The sequence below is a fragment of the Rhinatrema bivittatum genome, chromosome 5 (genome assembly GCF_901001135.1).
Source record: "Rhinatrema bivittatum chromosome 5, aRhiBiv1.1, whole genome shotgun sequence".
Classification (NCBI taxonomy): Eukaryota; Metazoa; Chordata; class Amphibia; order Gymnophiona; family Rhinatrematidae; genus Rhinatrema; species Rhinatrema bivittatum.
Window position 1 is genome coordinate 268325758 of NC_042619.1, and position 20800 is coordinate 268346557.

The window sequence follows — 20800 nt, forward strand, 5'->3', positions numbered from 1 at the left end:
AGCATGGGCGTAAGAAGCCTGGTGTTGTGGGGGTGAAAGAAAGCATGGGAGTGAGAAACCTGGGTGAGTGTGCATGCATGAGAGACTGCTTGGTAAGGTGACGGTGTGTGTGAGAGAAAAAGACTGGTGTGTGTGAATGTGAGAGAATGTGATTCAGAGAATGAGAAGCCTGTGCACGTGGAGAGTGAGCATGGAAATGAGAGAGACTGGTGTGTGTGTAACAAAGAGAAAGTGATTATGGGAATGAGAAGCCTGTGCATGTGAAGAGAAGTGAGCATGGGAGTGAGAAACCTGGGTGTGTGTGAGACACAGCATAGGAGGGAGAAGCCTGTATATCTGAAAGAGAACATGGGAGTGTGAAGCCTGTGTGTGTGTGTATGCATGAGCGAGATCAGGTGACTGGTGTGTGTGTGTGTATGTGTGAGAGAGAGAGAGAGAGAGAGAGAAATAAAGTGATTATGGGAATGAGAAGCCTGTGCATGTGAAGAGTGAGCATGGGAGTGAGAAACCTGGGTGTGTGTGAGACACATCATGGGAGGGAGAAGCCTGTATATCTGAAAGAGAACATGGGAGTGAGAGACTGGTGAGTGTGTGAGAGAGAGAGACAGAGAAAGTGATTATGAGAGTGAGAAGCCCATATATGTAAGTAGAACACGGGAGTGGGAAGCCTGTGTGTGTGTGTGTATGGCATGAGAGAAACTGTTCAGGAAGGTGACTGGTGTGTGTGTGCCAAAGACTGTTTGGGAGATGATTGGTATGTGAGAGACAGAAACTGGTCATGGGGGCATGACTGGTATGGTGTGTGTGTGAGTCATGGGCACTAAGGAAGAGGACCATAAGTATAGAGCTTAGCTTTTACTGCTGCTTCTGGTGTGTGCCACGGCCTCCAGGGAAGGGGAGTAGGACAGCTGCTGGAGGGGGTAAGTAAAAGTGGCTTTTTAAGTTTATTTTTCTTGACTGCCATTTTAATTGTGTGATGTCTACTTTTTTGAAATATTTTATTGGTGTTTGGAGAATGTTTATCTGGCTATGAGTTTTTAATTGTTGGATGTTATTCTGTTCATAGCTGTTTTGAAACATTTATTCTGCTTATTAGTATAGTTTTACAATTATTTCTGTGTGGGGATCTATAGCTGCTTGCTAGCTCTGTTTTCCTAATAACCTAATAAGAGGTGTATTGGTTTTTAGGACCTGATTTAATATTTGTAGTGTTGCCATTTCAAAGATAGGGTTGCTGCTGTTTGAGTGTATTCCATAATACAGGTGTAACTGTGTGCAGATTAGTTTATGTGCATTACTACAGATCCTGGGAGTATGTTAGGTTGGTTCTGTGTCTGTTACCGAGATGAAATATTTTGCTAGCATGTAAGTGTTTGTATCGGTCTTATTGTTGTGTTTTCTCAAGAGGACATGCATTGGTGGTAAACTGCTGTCTTTTCATAAGTAGGGCTATTGAGCCTGGAAGTAGAAGGAGTTTGAGTTACTGTTACTGAGATGTCACCAGAACCAGAATATCTTTTTTGTAGGGTGAGTTGTATGGGGAATGCCATAATTCTGCTTTACATCCATTATTGTGGGTCAGGGGGGTTCCCGTGGATACAAACTGTACTTTTACATCTAGCCCCGTGACAATCATGGGTCAGTGTGCCATGCATATGAGAACCTATGGTGAGTTGAGTCACATTCACATTATAAATGTCATAATTAAATGATAAGTGTGCACTAAAATCCAACCCCCCTCCATAACCCCGCCCTCATATGACCAAAGCCCCACCCCCTGCCGGGCCATGGAAAAATGGTCTTGCTTGAAGCCGGTCCCTGGTGCAAAAAAGGTTGGGGACCACTGATGTAGAGAATCCTTTCTGCGGATTTCAGATTCCAGGGTCTCTGAGAATGGTTCTGTCTTTTCTGCCAAAGATAGTTTCAGATTTTCACTTAAGTCAGTCAGTGGAGCTTCCAGCCTTTACAAACTTAGAGGTTGGTGCACCTCATGCAAAAGAATTAAGACTGTTGGATGTCAGAAGGGCTTTGTTGCAATATCTGGAGATCACTAAGTTTCAGATTGTCAGATCACCTTTTTGTGCTATGGAGTGGTGTGAAAAAGGGTCAGTCAGTGTCAAAGATCACAATTGCGTGGTAGTTGAAGGGTCTGCACATGTCTAGCACAGTCATCCTCTCTCAAAAGGATGAATTCTACCCATTCCCAGGCAGCCTCCTGGGCAACTTGTGTCGCCACAAGAGATTTACAGGGCAGCTACTTTGAAGTCTTTACATACTTTTGCCAGGCACTACTGATTGAAGGTCCGGGATCCAGACATTGACAGCTTTGGTGAAAGTGTTCTTCGAGCAGAACTCTCGCAATCGCACCCTGGTTAGGGAAGCTTTGGTACATCGCAGGAGTCTGGCCTGTTCTCGTTACGTACAGGAAAAGGAAAATTGGTTCTTACCTGCTAATTTTCGTTTGCAGTTCCACAGATCAGTCCAGAATCCCACCCAGTGGTTGAGAGATGTTTTAGAAAGTCCACTCGATCTGTTTTTCATCTTGAATAATTCTGAAGAATGTCCTGGATTTCTCGTTAATCCTATCCATAGAGTATTTGAATTGTATTATAAGTTTTGATCTTTCCTCTGCTCGTTCTGGGGAATTTTATAGTGTTGAGAAATATTAGAAACTTTGACTTTTTATGCTTGAGTACTTGGTAATACTGAGGAGCTGCAGGTAAAAGGTAGTGCCTGTGAAACTGTCTCCCCTTCTGCTGGAAGGGAGGCAAAACCCATGAGTCTGGACTGATCTGTGGTACTACAGGAACGAAAATTACAGGTAAACAATTTTTATTTTTATGTTCTGTTAAAAATAATTAAAATATCACTGCTTTATTTCTGTACAGGCTCTCTTGGTGTTTAAGTTTAAAATGAATAAAAACTAAATTAAAACAGAAAGACAAGGATTGTATGAGATTTGGATAGGTGTGGCTCAAGGACCAAACAAATGAGAAAAGGTCGAGCAGAGAATACATCCTAATTCTTTGGTAGACTCAACAATTTGTTAAAAGAACCAATTTATAAACTAAAAATGCTTTAGTAAAAAAAAATCATTTTAATAAAAAAGAAACAAAAGTAACAAGTAGGTGTTAAGCCGTTTTCTTCATTTTGATCTTGGTTATTCTCCAACTGGGAGGGGAAAAATTCAATTCTGAATGCAGTAGCAACACTATACTCGTTCCAAGGCTTCTAACATGATGATGCTATTTCCTCGTATTACCTAAAATACAGAGAATGACAGGAGAGTAAGTTTCACTGCAAAAATAAACTATATTGTTAATAGCTAAAGGAATAAAGAGTTTTTAAGAACATAAGAAATTGCCATGCTGGGTCAGACCAAGGGTCCATCAAGCCCAGCATCCTGTTTCCAACAGAGGCCAAACCAGGCCACAAGAACCTGGCAATTACCCAAACACCTAGAAGTTCCCATGCTACTGATGCAATTAATAGCAGTGACTATTCCCTAAGTAAACTTGATTAATAGCAGTTAATGGACTTCTCTTCCAAGAACTTATCCAAACCTTTTTTGAACCCAGCTACACTAACTGCACTAACCACATCCTCTGGCAACAAATTCCAGAGATTTATTGTGCGTTGAGTGAAAAAGAATTTTCTCCGATTAGTCTTAAATGTGCTACTTGCTAACTTCATGGAATGCCCCCTAGTCCTTCTATTATTCGAAGTGTAAATAACCGAGTCACATCTACTCGTTCAAGACCTCTCATGATCTTAAAGACCTCTATGATATCCCCCCTCAGCCGTCTCTTCTCCAAGCTGAACAGCCCTAACCTCTTCAGCCTTTCCTCATAGGGGAGCTGTTCCATCCCCTTTATCATTTTGGTTGCCCTTCTCTGTACCTTCTCCATTGCAACTATATCTTTTTTGAGATACGGCGACCAGAATTGTACACAGTATTCAAGGTGTGGTCTCACCATGGAGCGATATAGAGGCATTATGACATTTTCCGTTTTATTAACCATTCCCTTCCTAATAATTCCTAACATTTTATTTGCTTTTTTGACTGCTGCAGCACACTGAGCTGACGATTTCAATGTATTATCTACTATGACGCCTAGATCTCTTTCTTGGGTGGTAGCTCCTAATATGGAACCTAACATCGTGTAACTACAGCTAGGGTTATTTTTCCCTATATGCAACACCTTGCACTTGTCCACATTAAATTTCATCTGCCATTTGGATGCCCAATCTTCCAGTCTTGCAAGGTCCTCCTGTAATGTATCACAGTCTGCTTGTGATTTAACTACTCTGAATAATTTTGTATCATCCGCAAATTTGATAACGTCACTCATCGTATTCCTTTCCAGATCATTGATATATATATTGAAAAGCACCGGTCCAAGTACAGATCCCTGAGGCACTCCACTGTTTACCCTTTTCCACTGAGAAATTGACCATTTAGTCCCTACTCTCTGTTTCCTGTCTTTTAACCAGTTTGTAATCCACGAAAGGACATCGCCTCCTATCCCATGACTTTTTAGTTTTCGTAGAAGCCCTCTCATGAGGGACTTTGTCAAACGCCTTCTGAAAATCCAATACACTACATCTACCGGTTCACCTTTATCCACATGTTTATTAACCCTTCAAAAAAATGAAGCAGGTTTGTTAGGCAAGACTTCCCTTGGGTAAATCCATGTTGACTGTGTCCCATTAAATCATGTCTTTCTATATGCTCTACAATTTTGATCTTGAGGATAGTTTCCACTATTTTTTCCCGGCACTGAAGTTAGGCTCACTGGTCTATAGTTACCCGGATCACCCCTGGAGCCTTTTTTAAATATTGGGGTTACATTGGCCACCCTCCAGTCTTCAGGTACAATGGATGATTTTAATGATAGGTTACAAATTTTAACTAATAGGTCAGAAATTTCATTTTTGAGTTCCTTTAGTACCCTGGGATGCATACCATCCGGTCCAGGTGCCTTGCTACTCTTTAGTTTGTCAATCTGGCCTACTACATCTTCCAGGTTGACAGTGATTTCGTTCAGTTCGTCTGACTCATCACCCCTGAAAACCAACTCCGGAACTGGTATCTCCCCAACATCCTCACTAGTAAACACGGAAGCAAAGAATTCATTTAGTCTTTCTGCAATGGCCTTATCTTCCCTAAGAGCCCCTTTAACCCCTCGGTCATCAAATATGTTTTCTTCCCAGCCCAACAATTCAGGCCACTGATAACAAAAACAGACTTAAGTTTAGACCTATAAACATGACAAGTTTTATTCTGAAGCAGCTTGACAAATGCAATTTACAGCAGTCAAACAAAAGCATTTCTATTACTCTACTGTAAAATATAGGATAATATACTCAAGTCTGAGAGGAGGGGGGGGGGCCATTAAGAAATGTTTGTAAACTATAAAGTGACAAATATTGTCTGTGTTCTAGATACTGCAATAAGACTAATCAGAAACTAGGTAACCAGCACTCCAATTTTCTTTGGAAATGGGGTGGGAGAAGTTAGCACTCGAGTCTACAAGAACAGAAAATTTCTTCAAGATTTTTCTGTAAATTTTATTTGCCTCTTAGTTTCTACATTTTCCTATCAAATCTGAGAAAAAACAGTCCCACTTTTAGCTAGGAGGCGATGTTTCAAATAAAACTTTCAATAAAACACTTTAAAAAAAGTATGGGTGAAGTACATAATTATGCAGTAACATAATCCTTCCCTACAAATATCTGTTAAATCAGTAATTAGAAACTTCCTCATAACAACCTTTCCCTTTTAATCCTAAAATTGCACACAACTATAACAAGGCTATATCCTGCAGCAGGTAAAATTTAGACACCCTGGTCAAATCTGTGTTTCAATTAATTTCTAAATGAATAGAATATGACTACATGGTACCAAGTTCTAATAATCCAAAAAGTTAAGTGAAACTGAGAAATTTAAACAAAAAAAATAAATCAGCTAGATTTTCTATAAACTTTATATTTTTTCAGTTTTTTTAGTTATTCAAAACTTAGTATCAGGACCAAAAACATCTGCAGCCTACTGTGTTCCATATATCTGCTCCAGGAGCGTGTTTTTGCCAGGACTATTCCACTTTTATACTTTCAAGACTGCTCTGTTTTTCCCTTTACCATGCTTCTCCTCAGCTATTAAAAAAAAACAAGCACACATGGGATTTTTAAAGGATACACCCTTCCCCTGGACTAACCAATCAGACGATTCTGTGAAAACAAACCGCATCATTCTTCAAAATGCATCATGGCATTAACACACGCGATAACGCATGCAAAAAATGCTGTAGCACATGGTGCAAATGCAAATTTTTGGGGGTATCAGGGAGGAGTTTTGGGCAGGAATTAATAAAATTAGAGGACATATTGCACCATGTGATAGCATAACACATACTATCGTACAGTAATAACTACACCTTTCTCCCTGGCATTAAGACCGAAATGGCCATAATGCAATTCATGATAAATTTTTGGAATTGCATTTTGGCCATTTCTGGGCTTGGGGAGCGAGAGAGAAAGAGAGAGACACACACACACACACTCTGGGGAGGGTCTCACTGTGTGCACCTATTTAAATCTCTATAGGAGGGCTGCCTAATAGGTCGAGGTGAGGTGTTAGTGTGGTTTTGTGTTTAGGGGCCAGTTTTCACATGTAGAGTGAGACGTATGAACAGCACAGTACACCTCAGTGAAGATTTGACATCATTTGAAGTGAGGAAAGTCTAACAAAGATGAAATTTTGTACTATGTTCTCTCACCCTAGCATGATGGACTCAGAGCTAGAGAATGCCTGGATCTGACCACACAACTTGTGAATTCTTTGATCCATTAGACTAACACATCCTATCTTTATAATGAACTGAGCTCTCAGACCACTGTAGATTGGGAAATTGACAAGCCACACCATCTCAGCAAGTGATTACAGCCACACAGCTGTAATCACTTGCTGTGTGGCCGATACACTAACACAACTTTGCTCCTATAAACCATTGTCCAGAGAAGAGTGAACCAAAATACCTTCCTTGCACAATGTCACAGCCACCACCATCATTACCTTTGAAAAGGTTCGAGGCAGATGATATCCAAAGGGCAGTGCCTGAACTGAAAATGCCAGTCCAGCACTATAAATCGGAAGAGCCAAATGTAACTCTCTGATCTAATTTAAGTTGAACCCCTCTTCAAAGGAATTGGAACAGCCACCTATCTCTGGAAACAGAGATAAAGGCCCCCAAAGCACTCACTGCACTGCTCAAGAGGATCCTCACCTCCATTCATGTGACAAGAACTGGTACCCGCCAAGGTCAGAGAAACATTGTTATCTATTAGTATTTCATCCTTCTTGAACCCTTCACATTCCCGAAAAACTGCTCCGAGACAGGAAAGTAAGAGATGAAGCCCTTTGACTATCCTCCTGAAGTCTCGGTAGCCCGGACTTCCCCAAAACATTCGCCCTCTTCTCAAGGTCCTAAGTGAACAAAGGTTGCTCTTTAGAGGGAAGGTTAAACAAGATAGACAGACAGAGATTAAATCTGCTGACCAGCTCGGCAGCCAAAGTGATTGCACTAAATCAAAACAGGCATCCACTAAATATGCTGCTCCTGGCTCCAATGTGTGGAATGCTCCTGTACAAGCTGTATCAGACAAGCTGGGCCTGTCATATTACCACTGTAATCCGCCATCTACAGTGCCATGCCACCTCAAGATCTTTCTAAGCATTGTCCTGAGAAACAAATCTTAAGCACAGCTCCTCCCTGCATTGGGATCAGGGCTCTGCAGGTCCCCAAAAAGACCTACGCTAGCTAGCAACTTCCCTTAAAATCAGCCCCTGGAGACACCCACGCTAGAATAATTAAGTCTTTAAATAGGAAGAAGTCAGGCAGCTTTCTCACGCTGACCACAATGTGATCCTGTGAGGAAGTGGGAAACTCTCCCTTCTCCGCTGCAACAAGAACCGTGCACAAAGACTAGAAAATAGGGATGCCAGGTCTTCCTAAAAAAGAGTTGCAGCATCATCCGCAGTGCCTTCCAAATCTAAGGGTAAAATAATAAATACAGAACAGGTACCTAGAACTTAACATCTAGGAACATGACTTAAGGGAACTCAAGGTCTTCATCTGCTATACTCAGAGGATGGGATCCCATGTCGTTAGCATCCAAAGGGTCCCCTGCAAAATCTCTGCCTGCAAAAAAGTTTGTTACATGCATTCAATAAACCTCTTGGAACATGGACCATGCAAAGGGGGAAGGCCACCAGAGGGAGAAGAAGAATAGAAGCCTTTACAGCCATTAACTTGCTGGCTTCCCACTCTTTGGGAGAGAGAACACAGGGGCCCAAAAAGGTTTCCAATAATCGCATCCCAAACATGGCCACCATTCCTGCTGGGGTAGTCCATTCTGCTGGAAACGAAGAATACTGGCAGGCTGCTGTCAGTGCAGTACTATATAAGTGACAGAGGCAATTAGTCTCCCATCTGCTGGTCGGAGTGCATAATCCACTTATATGGGCTGGCCTGCCTGAATGCAGAGGAATGAATTTTTTACATCAGGAGCTGCCCTCTAAAATCTTCCTGTTTACCCAGCCTAACTAGGCCCTAGTCCACTGCACAAGATGCTTGCCTACCATCTTCTGGACATAGAGACTACTGGCAGGCTGGTGTCAGCACGGATATATATCTACAATGAATGTGCATGAGATAGTTGCATGCACTGCCTCCATTGTATGCAAATCTATCTCATGCATATGCATTGTGGGTATCCTAAAAACCTGGCCTGTTTGTGGCTCTCAAGGACTGGAATTGGCCACCCCTATAGTAGTGAATCAACTGGAAGTGTGTCAATTTTTGCACATACCATACTCGCTGTTTTATTATTTTAATCTGTTAAAATCACCAAGTAATAGTAACTTAGCATTAAAAATTGCAGAAAGATGTCAAATTTAACTTTGCACCATAAAGAGGTTGTGTCAGCTTCTGTTCACTTAGAGATTCATACAATTTGACCAACGGTGCCTAAACCTTTGCACACCACCATATATGTAAATACATACACATTCTTCAGTCTTGGCTTAACAATTATCTCAGTTTCAAAACAAAACAAAATTATCTTCCTTGAATATGCCTGCACTGCACATTTAGCTCCAGCAACTGAAGAAACATACAACGGATCACAATTAAGGAGGCAGTCTTTATCCAGATATAAGCATAGTTGGATATTTTCTCCCGACTGTCATCTGCATACTTACCACCATTCCAATGCTGTTCTGTTGTCCACCTGATGCCATTTCCACACATTCATCTATTACAAGATTCATGAAGGGATCAAACCCTCGCAGGATTCCTTGGACGTGTCTGCCGCCATTTAACTTCACTGGAAGAAAAAGTTTCAAAAGGAAAGAAAAAAAAAATTCTTCAAATGAACGTGAATGTGTTTAAGATATACATTTTAAAAAGGACAACAATAGATAGTTGAATTTACCTATGATTACCATTCTCCCTTCCCCACTAGAAACTTACTACTCCCTGAACTAATGCACAATTTATTCCAACTTTCACACTAGGAAAAAGCTTTGCATAGGGTGCAATGTTGTATTCACATGGTTATTGTTCACAATTTCATATGAGCTCTTCCATTTACATCTATAGAATGTTCTTGCTCACTATATTTTTTGTTTTTTTGGTGGTGGATAAATTACCTCAAAATTCAATCTCTGCTACAACCTATGTAAAAATTTTACAGCTCTGTTTCAAAATATGTTAAAAGCTGTTTAAAGCAGTACCATAAACAGCCTCACTGCACATCTCTCTCTCTATATATATAATATGCTGGTGGAGCTCATCTGTTGGTGCCTGCTCATTGCAGTGATGTTCTGCAGCAGATAAACTGCAGTAGACAGAGAAGGTACTGTCTCAGCCTTTGAGGGCAGACATACAGCCCCTCCCCAGGTAGTAGACGAGCATTTAAAGGATATGCTCATATCCTCATAGTAAGGCTGAGTATCAGCACAATTGGAACATTGGAAGTAGAACCACTGTGTTTTCTGGTGATGTTTCAACAGGTATCTGCTAGTCTAGCAAGTGCCCTGCTTAACTTGAATATCCTACAATGTCTATAATTTAACTTTAATTAGACTAAAGAAATACCAAACTAGTCTACCCAACCTGGGGACCCCCACTCGTATTTATTTATATGTTGCTAATGCCAAGCACAAAGCAGCTCACATAAAAACATACATAATGCTAGTATATATTTATTAAAAAAAATTTCTATACTGTCGTTAAGTTAAATACCATCACAACGGTTTACAGAAGGGCACGATAAAGAGAAATATGGGTGGTACAGATTACAAATTACTCGTGTGCCATCATAGTATGGTAACAATGTAAAATAATAAACTAGGTGTGTAAATTAAACCTGATTGTTAGGAACAAATTAGGCAGTTTGATTTTAACATTAATATGCTTATGTAGGTTACTAAAAACTTCTAGCTTGGTGCATCCTTATCGCTCAACTATTTTTCTCCTTTATCTTTATAAAATGCTTGTTTAAAAAGCATTTTATATATCTCAGCACCTCCTGGAATTTCTTCTCAAATCCACTGTTTTCATTACAACATTCCAATCTCACTATGAATACTGTCGGTCAAAAAAAAAATTCACAATGCTATAGCACTAGCTGTGAAAAAATATCACGTTATAGCTTTGGGCACACTATGGTTATTAGACAAAATGAAAAACTTTTATAAAAAAAACACAGAAAACAAATGCACACATAGGGAATATATAGTTCTGTCATTATTAGGCTTAGTTAATCAATTTTCAGACACATCCAGTATCCTTTTAAACTACGTTAATTTCAGTGCCCCGTGTCTCTCATCGTCTGTCGCCTAAGATCCTTCTTCGCCTTTTGGCAGAAATGAAGAACCTGTGGAATACGGCCCGCTAAACATCCCATCCACTCCGACACCAAGTGCACCGAGGCACGAGATACCCATTTGGATTCTCTGCGGACTGCGACTGAGCTAAGTAGCTCTATAATTCGCGGAGTTTCCTTCCCCCAGAATTACAGAGTCTGCAGCAACTGTAGATGGTAACACGAGGGAAGCCCAGCCACACACTTACATGATAACTTTTTGTCCATGAACCTGCGGAAGAGAAAAAAAAAAAAAAAAAGATGGCGTTAGCAGGGCCCGCGTTTCCATTAGATAAACTTAGGTAATCATCTAAAGCGCCACATCTTGGGGGGGGGGGGGGGGGCGGCATCAAAATCACGAGATAAGGCCCGGGGCCACCAGCGGAGACCATCCTGCCGGTAGGTAAAGTCTCGAGGGTTGGGGGGATACAAGACCGAGGATTATCTGGTGTGCAAACCCCCCCCTTTGCACCAGCCCTGGCGTTAGTCGCCAGCAGCTAGGCAACACCGCTCAATCCAGCTCCCAAGCGGGAAAGCGCAGGCCTATCGCCCCGCTGAGCCTAGACTGGTGGCTCCCTCCCTCTATCCCATCCCCACGGGCCTCACTTCTTCAGCTCCGGCGGGTGCGCTTTGCTCATCTTCTCCCAACGTTCTCAGTTCACACTTCCCAGCTCGCGCCGTCCCTCGCCACACTTCGACCACTGCGTCTGACGTCACCACGCCCACGAAGTAGGTCCTGAAAGGCGCGTCAGACCTGAGCAATCTATCCCATATCGATACAGGTTCTTACCCGCTCGCGCGCGACACTGGGAACTCATTTCAGTGCTGCATGATTTACTAGAATTCTGGTAAAATGTACGATCAAAAATGTTAAAAGTAATGAAAATAGAGGAGAGTCAGGACGATGGTACTTGTCAGCAGTCGGCCATGTGCTGAGACAAAGGTGGGGCCTGGACTGGAGGAGTATAGGCTGCTGCAGTATTGCTTTCCTAGCATGCCACAGGATTTGATACTCATCTAAAATCAGCAGCTGGACTCTGCTCTCTGCACTTACACATGTAGGATCTCCTTTCTGAGAACAAGTGAAGTCGTGCTTGTCTCTTCTGCCTAGGTAGAGTATGAGTCTTGAAGTGTAATCATGAGCATCAAGTAAAGCATGGCTAGCTGCTGGCCGCAGCGCACGGCTCAACACACAATTGGATGCGTGTCCATAACCCTCCAATGCAAAACGGGGATTAGTGTGTTCAAACATGCATCCAGTCGCACACATAGGTAATAGTGCTCATCACATGTAAATACAGATTGATGAGGCTATTATTTATTACCCCCGATGTGAAAAAAAAAGTGTGCACAATGCTCACATTTTTACTCACCAAAATTAACACCTGTCCCAAGCAAAACACAGAAAACAGGCAGGCATTAATTTTGGAGGAACCCAAAAAGTGTACAGAAAATACTGCTTTTCTATACTTCCGATGACTTAACATCGTAGCAAAAGGAAGTCAAAGGAACTAAAAAATTAGAAATGCCCCCCCCCCCCCCCCCCCAAAAAAAAAAGGGTACCAATGGTCAGGTTAGGAAAAGGGATGCTGAATTAACAAGTCTCCATTTTCCTAACTGGCTGACAGCCACCTCTCCTGAGTGCCCGTTTAATGCTTGCTGATATTGCATGGGCCTATTTACCATAGTTGCCGGCGTATAGGACACAGTTTTTTCCCCCTCAAAAGGGGAAAAATATGGAGTGCGTCCTATGTGCTGGTAATCAAAATTAATAGCGTCTGATGGGGGGGGGGGGGTGTGTGGAGCAAGGGCTACCGCCCAGCACCGGCCAATGGACGGCGCACCCTCGCTCCCCGACGCCACCACATCATTTCCCGCCCGGACACTGTTAGTATAATTTTGATTCCCTGCCTTGTGCATCATTCTCCATTGCTGGGCAATTACCGGAAGAGAACGTAATGGAAGAGAAGTGGAAGTAGTCTGTGCAATTAGAGCTAAAGCATTTTTATTTACAGGGCTGCCATCACTGAGCCCTTACTAGTGACTTGCCTGCTGTAGTCTTTAACAGGGAAATTGCTCTGGACCTTAATCATTCTCTGGTGCTGGGCAAAAGGGGCTTGCCGCGCTTCGGCAAGCCCCTTTTGCCCAGCACCGACCAATTGGGCGGCGAGCCCTTGCTCCCCAACACCACAGCGTCACCCCCCCCCCCCCCCCCCAACCACTGCATGCTGTCAGTATTCTGCAATACTTAGCAGCTTTAATCCTCCTACTCTGGCAATGGAGAAGCCAATATAGAAAATTATTTTTTCCTTAAAAATGGGTAGAAAAAAGGGGGTGCATCTTTTATGCCACCCTGTCCTATACCTAGCAAAGATGGTATTTATTTTATTTATTTCAAAGATTTTTATATACCACAAATACACACATAAGAGTGGATCTAAGCGGTTTAAAAATTAAGAGACATACATCTATATAAATAAAAATGTAAATGTTCATTTGTTCAAAATCTTAAATCTCCGAAAGTTCTTCACCGATTGCTTTGAAATTTTGACACAACTTTGCATTCCAATATGCGAGTGTTTTTATATACCTATATTATATAGATGTCACACCTGTGACAGGTAAAAACATGCTTTTGGGAAAAACAGCGCCATCTGTTGGATGTAAAAGCAACACACGCTATCTACAATATAAATGGGCTCTGACCGACGGACTGCAAATGCGCAGTAGAGAGCAGCGCATGTGCGGACCATAGAGCTCTGCGCTACGTGCTGGGTGTCACAGAGGGGAGGAGGAAAGGGCCAACAAGTCTCCGCTCCGAGAAACGGCTCAGCCCGTTCCTCCGCCGCTGGGGAAGGGGGGAGGGAGTAGGGACTGCCAGACAGTTACACACAGGAGGAGGAAAGGATAGAAGAGTCACCAAGCTAGTCCGTCCACCGCCAGGGAAGGGAGGGGAGTGAGTTGGGATGGCTGGAGCAGAGCAAATGCGCATTGTGAAATTAAACCAGACTGAGCCACGGAAACGCATGGCCGGGAACAGCTAGTTAATAATAAAACAAGAATAAAAACATAGAAATCAAAAGAAATTTTCACATACAAAAAGTAACAGGCTTGAAAAGGTAGGAGTAGGTAGTACAGGTAGTGAACTAGATTAGGTTTGCAGGTTGGGAAAAGCTTGTGAGAATAAGTAGGTTTTTATTGCTTTTTTGAAATCATGTTTTGTGGTAAGTTGACTGATATGGTTAGGTAGGGAGTTCCACAATTTGGACCCTGCAATAGAGAAGGCACCATTACAAGTTAGGTTCAATCTTGTATTTTTTACTGTGGGAATTTGTGGATAATTTTTGTCGGCAGATCTTAAATGATGAGAGGGTTAATAAATTCAAAGAGTAGAACATAACCATATAGATGAAGTACTGTGTAACACAGTATGAATTAACATTAGGATTTTATATTCAATTCGCTGGCGAATGGGTAACCAGTGCAGTTGCATGAGAATGGGGATTATGTGATTCCTGCATAGGGTGTGAATCTAGCTCCACAATTTTGGATTAATTGGAATGGATGTAATGTGTAGTTGGGAAGGCCTATGTAAAGGCCCGAATGAAGAGGTTCGCAGCACCATCTGAATGAAGCCAAGTTCTCAAAATTTTGTATTTTACAATATGTCTGACTACCTTCTATTAATTGTTTACAGATACACCTAGCAATATTTTTCACTAACTCCTGAAAAAACAACGTGTTATGTTGCGAAACACCGTCCTTTGTCAGGTCAATAGTGAGCAATTGTTTAACGGGTACAGATGGACATATTTTACAAAAATAACAGCAAATAATTCTCTCTAAGCACAAATACGTTTACAAACAACGCTTTCTTTAAATTGTTGTAAGCACCTTGCTGGTGCTTTTTTTTGACAACTCCAATAGCCACAAATGATTAAAAGACTGGACGGCTCTGAATTCAGCAGAACACGTTCTCTAGCAACTAGTTGTCAGGCTTGCTGATGCAACTTTTTCACAATTTCAACTAAACCCTTTTGATTGGTGCTGCGGTTTAAATTATACAGTGGCGGATTCCTTTTGTTTCTTTGTTTTTTTATACACAGGACAGAGTTTGGCTCTTTTTCATTGCTTTGTTAGATCCTTCAACTGAGCCACGGCATCTCTCACTTTATCTCCAAAGAGATTCTCACCAGTACAGGGCAGATCTGCAAGTTTCTCTTGGACCTCCAGATGGAAATCAGAGGCACGAAGCCATGTCATTCTACAGGCACCAATGTCTGCTGCCGCCACCCTAGCAGCCTTCTCAAACACATCATAGGAGACCGCATCTCGTGTTTGTCACACTCCAAGTCTTGCTAGGCAACTGCCAAGAAGGCTTCATACTGCTGTTGGGGGTGGCACTCCAACAACTCCTGAACCTGCTTCCAGAGGTTCCGAGTGTACTGGGTCATGTACAACTGGTAGAAAGTAATCTGGGTGATCAGCATAGCGCCTTAGTACACCTTCCTACCTAAGGCATCGAATGCCCTATGCTCCTAACCTGGAGGCGCAGAAGCATGGGTGCAGGAACACTTGGCTTTCTTGAGGGCAGACTCCACCACTACTGATTGATGTGGAAGCTGATGCCTCTCAAATCCCAAGGCCTGCTGTACTAAGACTGCATCTGCCTTCTAGTTCACTGGAGGATCCAAAATGGGGCACTCCCAAATCTGAAGGAGTAAATCTTTAAAGATGTCATGAATGGGAACAGCCACTATCTCCTATGGCGCATTAAAGAACTGAAGCACTTCCAGTATCTTTTGACGGGCATCCTCCTCCTTCAGGAGTTGGAAAGGAATGGCTTCTGCCATAATCCGCACAAAGCCCACAAAGGTTAGATCCTCTAGCAGGGACCGGCGTCTCTCATCCGGTAGAAATGGATCAGAGTGGAGATACCCTGAGTCATCAGAAGATGACTCTGAGGTAGAATCCCCCAGGGATCATATGGGCTTCCTCCTCACTAAGGTCCCCTAGAGAGCCTTGTAGAGGGCCCCCACCCAAGCCTCTCAGTTTTGGTACTAAAGGTACCAAGGATAACAAGGGCACCGTGGGCATTGAAGGCACGAGCGCTACCAAAGCCCTCGACAGTACCCCGGGCCGCAACACATCATCTTCTTCGGAGGAACCTACACCAGGAATCACCCCAGAGGAAGGAGGCCCTGGTGGCTGCTGGGGTATTGAAGGACCCCCAGGCATCGGCAGCTGCTGCTTGGGCAAGATGGTCAGCAGGACGTCGAGGCGCCGGCGGTTCGATGCTCTGCAAGGCTCGGAGCACTGCCAGTTGCACCTTGTGGTCCAGCTCCTCCTGAAAATCCGAAGACAGAATGGATGGAGGAGGAATCGTCACTAGAACTCCCTCGGAGCCCCAAGGGAGCTCTGTGTCTGGCACAGATATCAGCGGGGAATGCCTGGGACTCCCAGGTTTGATGGAAGTTAATGCCTCCTCTCCGCGGGGTTGCTTTGGGGGCATGATGGCGATGTTTCCGATATTTCACTCGGCGCTTGGCCTGGTCTTTCCCCGACGCTGAGGTTGGAAATGATCCTGATGTCCTGGAGTGCGATGACACCAATGATGGCCTGTCCCCGGCCCCTCTCGAGAGAGAGGGCCCTGGTGGAGGAGTGGACATCAATGGATCCATGTCCATAGGCTCCCTGCAGCCTTTGGGCATCAATGCACCCGATGCCAGAGTCAAAGGATCACTTTTTGGATCCGAAAAGCTTCTCTATCTTATCCAAATGGGTCCAATGACCCTTGGGTGTCATTTGATCGCAAAACATCACCTCCGGACGTCGTGCGACACCCTAGGCAGAGGATCCGTGATAGACATGGTTCATGGGCACTGGGGGCAATCGGTGAAAATCCGAAGACGCCATAAAAAAAAAAGCCGGCGAGCGGTCGATAACCAGCAGCCACCGAAAAGCGATACTGCTGGGAATCGACCGTAAAGAATGGGAAAAACTTACCGTGCCACCCTACTGAGGCACCCGGCCGAAGACCAGGAAAAACACAAAAAGGGGCTCTGAAGAGAGCAGAGCTCCACAACCGCGAGGCGAAAGCTGCGTGGAAAAGAAGAGACTGAAGAGGATGCGTGGATTCGTGGCATGCTGGGCAAAAGTTCCGTGCCGGGCTCCATCTGATGTCGCCCATGTTTGACGGCTACCATCCTGCTTGTTCTAGGAGAAAAAAGGTTTTTTGAGCCAAGTAATTTGTTGCAGTTTTGGAAGTTTTTGGACTTTGCCATCCAAAGTCCGAAGAGTTCTGATTACCTTAGAGAAGCCCACTTTCAGTCACCCAGGACTGTTCCCTACCCTGTAGGGATTACTGGCTCAGAGATCAATGAAGTAAGAATAGGCACTGTGAACATTTGGGCTTTTGTGAAGATTCCTGTACTTTATCTTTTGATTGAACTGTGCATTTTTGTTTTGTTACATTACATTTTATTTGAACACCACCTATAGAGTCCTGCCTGTTCTTTATCCTGAAGGAAGATACCATACCTGTGAGCCAACAGACAGCGAGTACTACCTGGGAGAGTAAAGACTGAACGTGGATCCTCTGTTCCCCTGCACACCTTGGACCCAGGAGGTTAAACCTTCCCCCATTAAGAGAATCCACACTCCAGGTTTGAAAGGAGTAGTGCTAGAGAAACTAGGAGTAGTGCTAGAGAAACTAGGACTCAGCCCCAGGACTGTGTCCCCTGCACCAGTTTGGCCCTAACACAGATTTAGGCAGTTACATAGGGAAACAAGCACAAATTCTTCTACTGTCAGGCTTCAGCCAGTCAGGTATTTAGGATATCCACAAAAAATATGCATGAGATACATTGCACTCATTGAAGATGTAGTATCTCATACATATCAATTGTATATATTTTGAAAAATTAGACTGGCTGTGAGATCCCCAGGACAGGTTTGGGAAGCCTGTTTTAGTGGTCTAAGCATTGATCGACAAATTCAGCAAACTAGCAAACTTAACTTTCTGCATATATCAATTTCCTTCTGTCGGTCCTGCCCTCAGCTCTCGCTCTCTTAGCTTGAGAGCCTGTGTACAGTTAGCTAAGCCTGGTCTTTCCAACTTCCAACTTCCAAATATCAAATAACTCACAGGTACATTTTAAAAAGGAGTGTGCATATGCCCATAAACAAACGTATTAGGCACACAGGAAAACATACACTTTGGGGGGGGGGGTCTACAGACACTTGCACTCTAGGCAGACCAATGTAACACCGCCCCCCTAAAAACCCACCCTGAGTTGAAAGTGCCCCTCTTACAGTTGGATGTAGTGTCAGATTGCCTCTCTAACAGTCTCCCTCTCTCTCTCCTCCCCCACTGTTTAGGATCTCTCTGGCTCAAAATCTCCAGACTTGCAAAATTCAGGGGTTGTGTGTGTAAGTCTGCCCCCACCCCAAAGCGCCCATGCCCTACCCCTTTTCTGCCTCCTTATTCTTGATGCGTGCACGGGTATGTACGTGCGTACTTCCCGCTTTCTTAAAAATTTGTGTTGCTCGCATGTGGCCCACGTACGTGTGTATGGGGCCGTTTTTGCGTGAGCAATGCTTTTAAAATCTAGCTGTTGGTGCTTAAAGCCAAAAAATGTTTATAAGAATGAAGAGAAAGTTTCACCAAGGTAAGAAAAGTAGCCGTACAGACAGCAGCCTGGTTAACTATTATGAGTTCAGGAGCTCAACAGTCAGACGAGGACCTCTGCAACTTGTGGCAGAAGTTGTAGCTACTAGCAATTAAGGCAGACTAGCAGCATATGGGAAACAAACAGAGAAAGTAATGTGAAAGGATGATGGCTTTCTAGGAGCTAGAAGGGGGTGAAAGAGAGCTATTTGCTTGTAACTGAAACCTCTGCAGGAAGTTAGACAATCCCAGATTGCTTTGAGTCAAGCAATAGGAAGAGAAGAGAGAACACACAGCTAGCGAGAGATAGAGAGAGCAACAGGAACATATCCAATAAGAGTTCAGCAACATTCAAACAGTATCCAGTAAGAAAAAAGAACTCTACAGCATGCAGAGAATTTGAGCTGAACAATATCATAAAACAACACCAGGTGGCAGCATAACAAGAAAACATATATACATTTAAATATACTGTGAAGGCAGAACACTGTCTTTTATTTGTCCAGGACCAATATGGACATTAGTACTTCACTCTGCAGCTCCTTATTAGTACTTTTTTTTTTTTTTTTTTAATCTCCCCCGATACCCATCCCCATCATTTCTGCTCTCCTCTGTAACCTTTTCCTCTATTGCCAACTCTCAGTACATTGCTACACAATGTGCTGGAACAGCCTTCTTGAGTTGATATATTATCCCACCTCTCTGCCTTGTCTAAACAACTACTTTTTTTTAGGTTGCTTTTGAATCTTAAATCCTGTCTCTTCCTAATCTCAGCTTTGTCAATTTTAACTATGTTTACTGTAATAATAAATACATTTCATGAAATCTTATATTTGCTTATTTGTGTGTCTTAACTAGATTGTAAGCACCATAGAGCAGAACTCTTTCTTATATTTATCTGTACAGTGCTGCATACATCTAGTAGTGCTATAGAAATGAAAAGCAGTAATACTCTATACTAGGATTTATCTGTAAAGTGCATTTAAATCCCATTAGGGTTAAAATTGTTTAGTGAACCAATTTATTATTAATTATTGTGGGCAATCCAAAGAGTAACTTGTAATATATTATAGATGCAGTACCTCCCAGTAGTGATGCAATTCATGTAAGACTGGTGAGCGTTATGATGTATGGTAAAGAAAGGGTAATGTTACTCTTCATACTTCCCAGCATGGACTAGAATCAAGAATGGTGAATTCTGGTCTTTAAAAACCACAAATAGGTCTGGTTTTTAGGGTTTCCACAAAGAATATCCAAGAGATATATTTCCATACATTCAGTCCAAGATCTAGGCTCATTTGAAGAGCTCGACTACCCTAAAATCCAGGCCTGTTTGCAGTACTTGAAAACCAGAGTTCACCACCATTGACTTAGATCAGTCCTTGTCAGCTTTGTCTGTTGCATTCTTAAAATAACTGAGCTGCGCCCAATGATAAAGAGTAAGAGCTTTCTAATGGTTAACCTAACACTGGTATCTGTCAGCCCACAATGTCTTCGATACGAAGTCAAACTGATGCTGTGTTGTACTGCTGTTACTGTCCAAAGGCCTCCCAACTGTGTACTGATCCCTGCATAGTTTATTTTGGTTAATGATTTATCACTGCAAGATACAGTCTGCTTCCAGTAACTAACCATTCAGCTTTGAGGAATAAGCATAAGCCCTTCTGTAGGCTTGCAGCACTTTGTTGGATATAAAAAGATAAAAGAAAATGCCAGAGTAAGTATTTCACTTGGCAAACCCTATAGGTCTCCGTTCAGTGAAATTACACACAGGCCGATACAGTACAGTGCACTCCGGCGGAGTGCACTGTTAACCTGCGATTGAACGTACGTTTTCGATACGCTAGCTTTACTCCTTATTCAGTAAGGGGTAATAGCGCGTCAAAAACGCGCGTCCAACCCCCCCCCCCCCCCCCGAACCTAATAGGGCCATCAACATGCAAATGCATGTTGATGGCCCTATTAGGTATTCCCGCGCGATACAGTAAGTAAAATGTGCAGCAACTTAATATCATGGCGATATTAAGTCGGAGGCCCCCAAAGTAAAAAAAAAAAAATAAAATTTGAAATCGGCCCACAGCTCGAAAACCGGATGCTCAATTTTGCCGGCGTCCAGTTTCCGAGCCCGTGGCTGTCAGCGGGCTCGAGAACCGAAGCCGGCAAAATTGAGCATCGGCTGTCAAACCCGCTGACAGCCACCGC

At 43.0% G+C, this 20800-nt stretch overlaps 1 protein-coding gene across 1 annotated transcript; it reads right to left on the minus strand.

Annotated features, from left to right (window-relative positions):
* Positions 1-3051: 3051 nt before the first annotated feature.
* Positions 3052-11686, minus strand: SNRPG (small nuclear ribonucleoprotein polypeptide G). The gene is made up of 4 exons (XM_029604004.1): positions 11536-11686; positions 11139-11161; positions 9263-9387; positions 3052-3262 (listed from the first exon to the last, which is right to left on the minus strand). Exons 1-4 carry the CDS (start codon positions 11565-11567, stop codon positions 3212-3214), a joined length of 231 nt encoding a protein of 76 aa, XP_029459864.1. The 5' UTR covers positions 11568-11686; the 3' UTR covers positions 3052-3211.
* Positions 11687-20800: the final 9114 nt, after the last annotated feature.

What these genes read in the sequence shown, in the direction of transcription:
- SNRPG (XM_029604004.1), bottom strand. Translation starts at nt 11,567, where the DNA reads ATGAGCAAAGCGCACCCGCCGGAGCTGAAGAA. An exon ending in CACCCGCCGGAGCTGAAGAA is followed by an intron (nt 11,162 to 11,535) that starts GTGAGGCCCGTG and finishes TCTCTTCCGCAG; the next exon opens with GTTCATGGACAAAAAGTTAT. An exon ending in CATGGACAAAAAGTTATCAT is followed by an intron (nt 9,388 to 11,138) that starts GTAAGTGTGTGG and finishes TTTTTCTTCCAG; the next exon opens with TGAAGTTAAATGGCGGCAGA.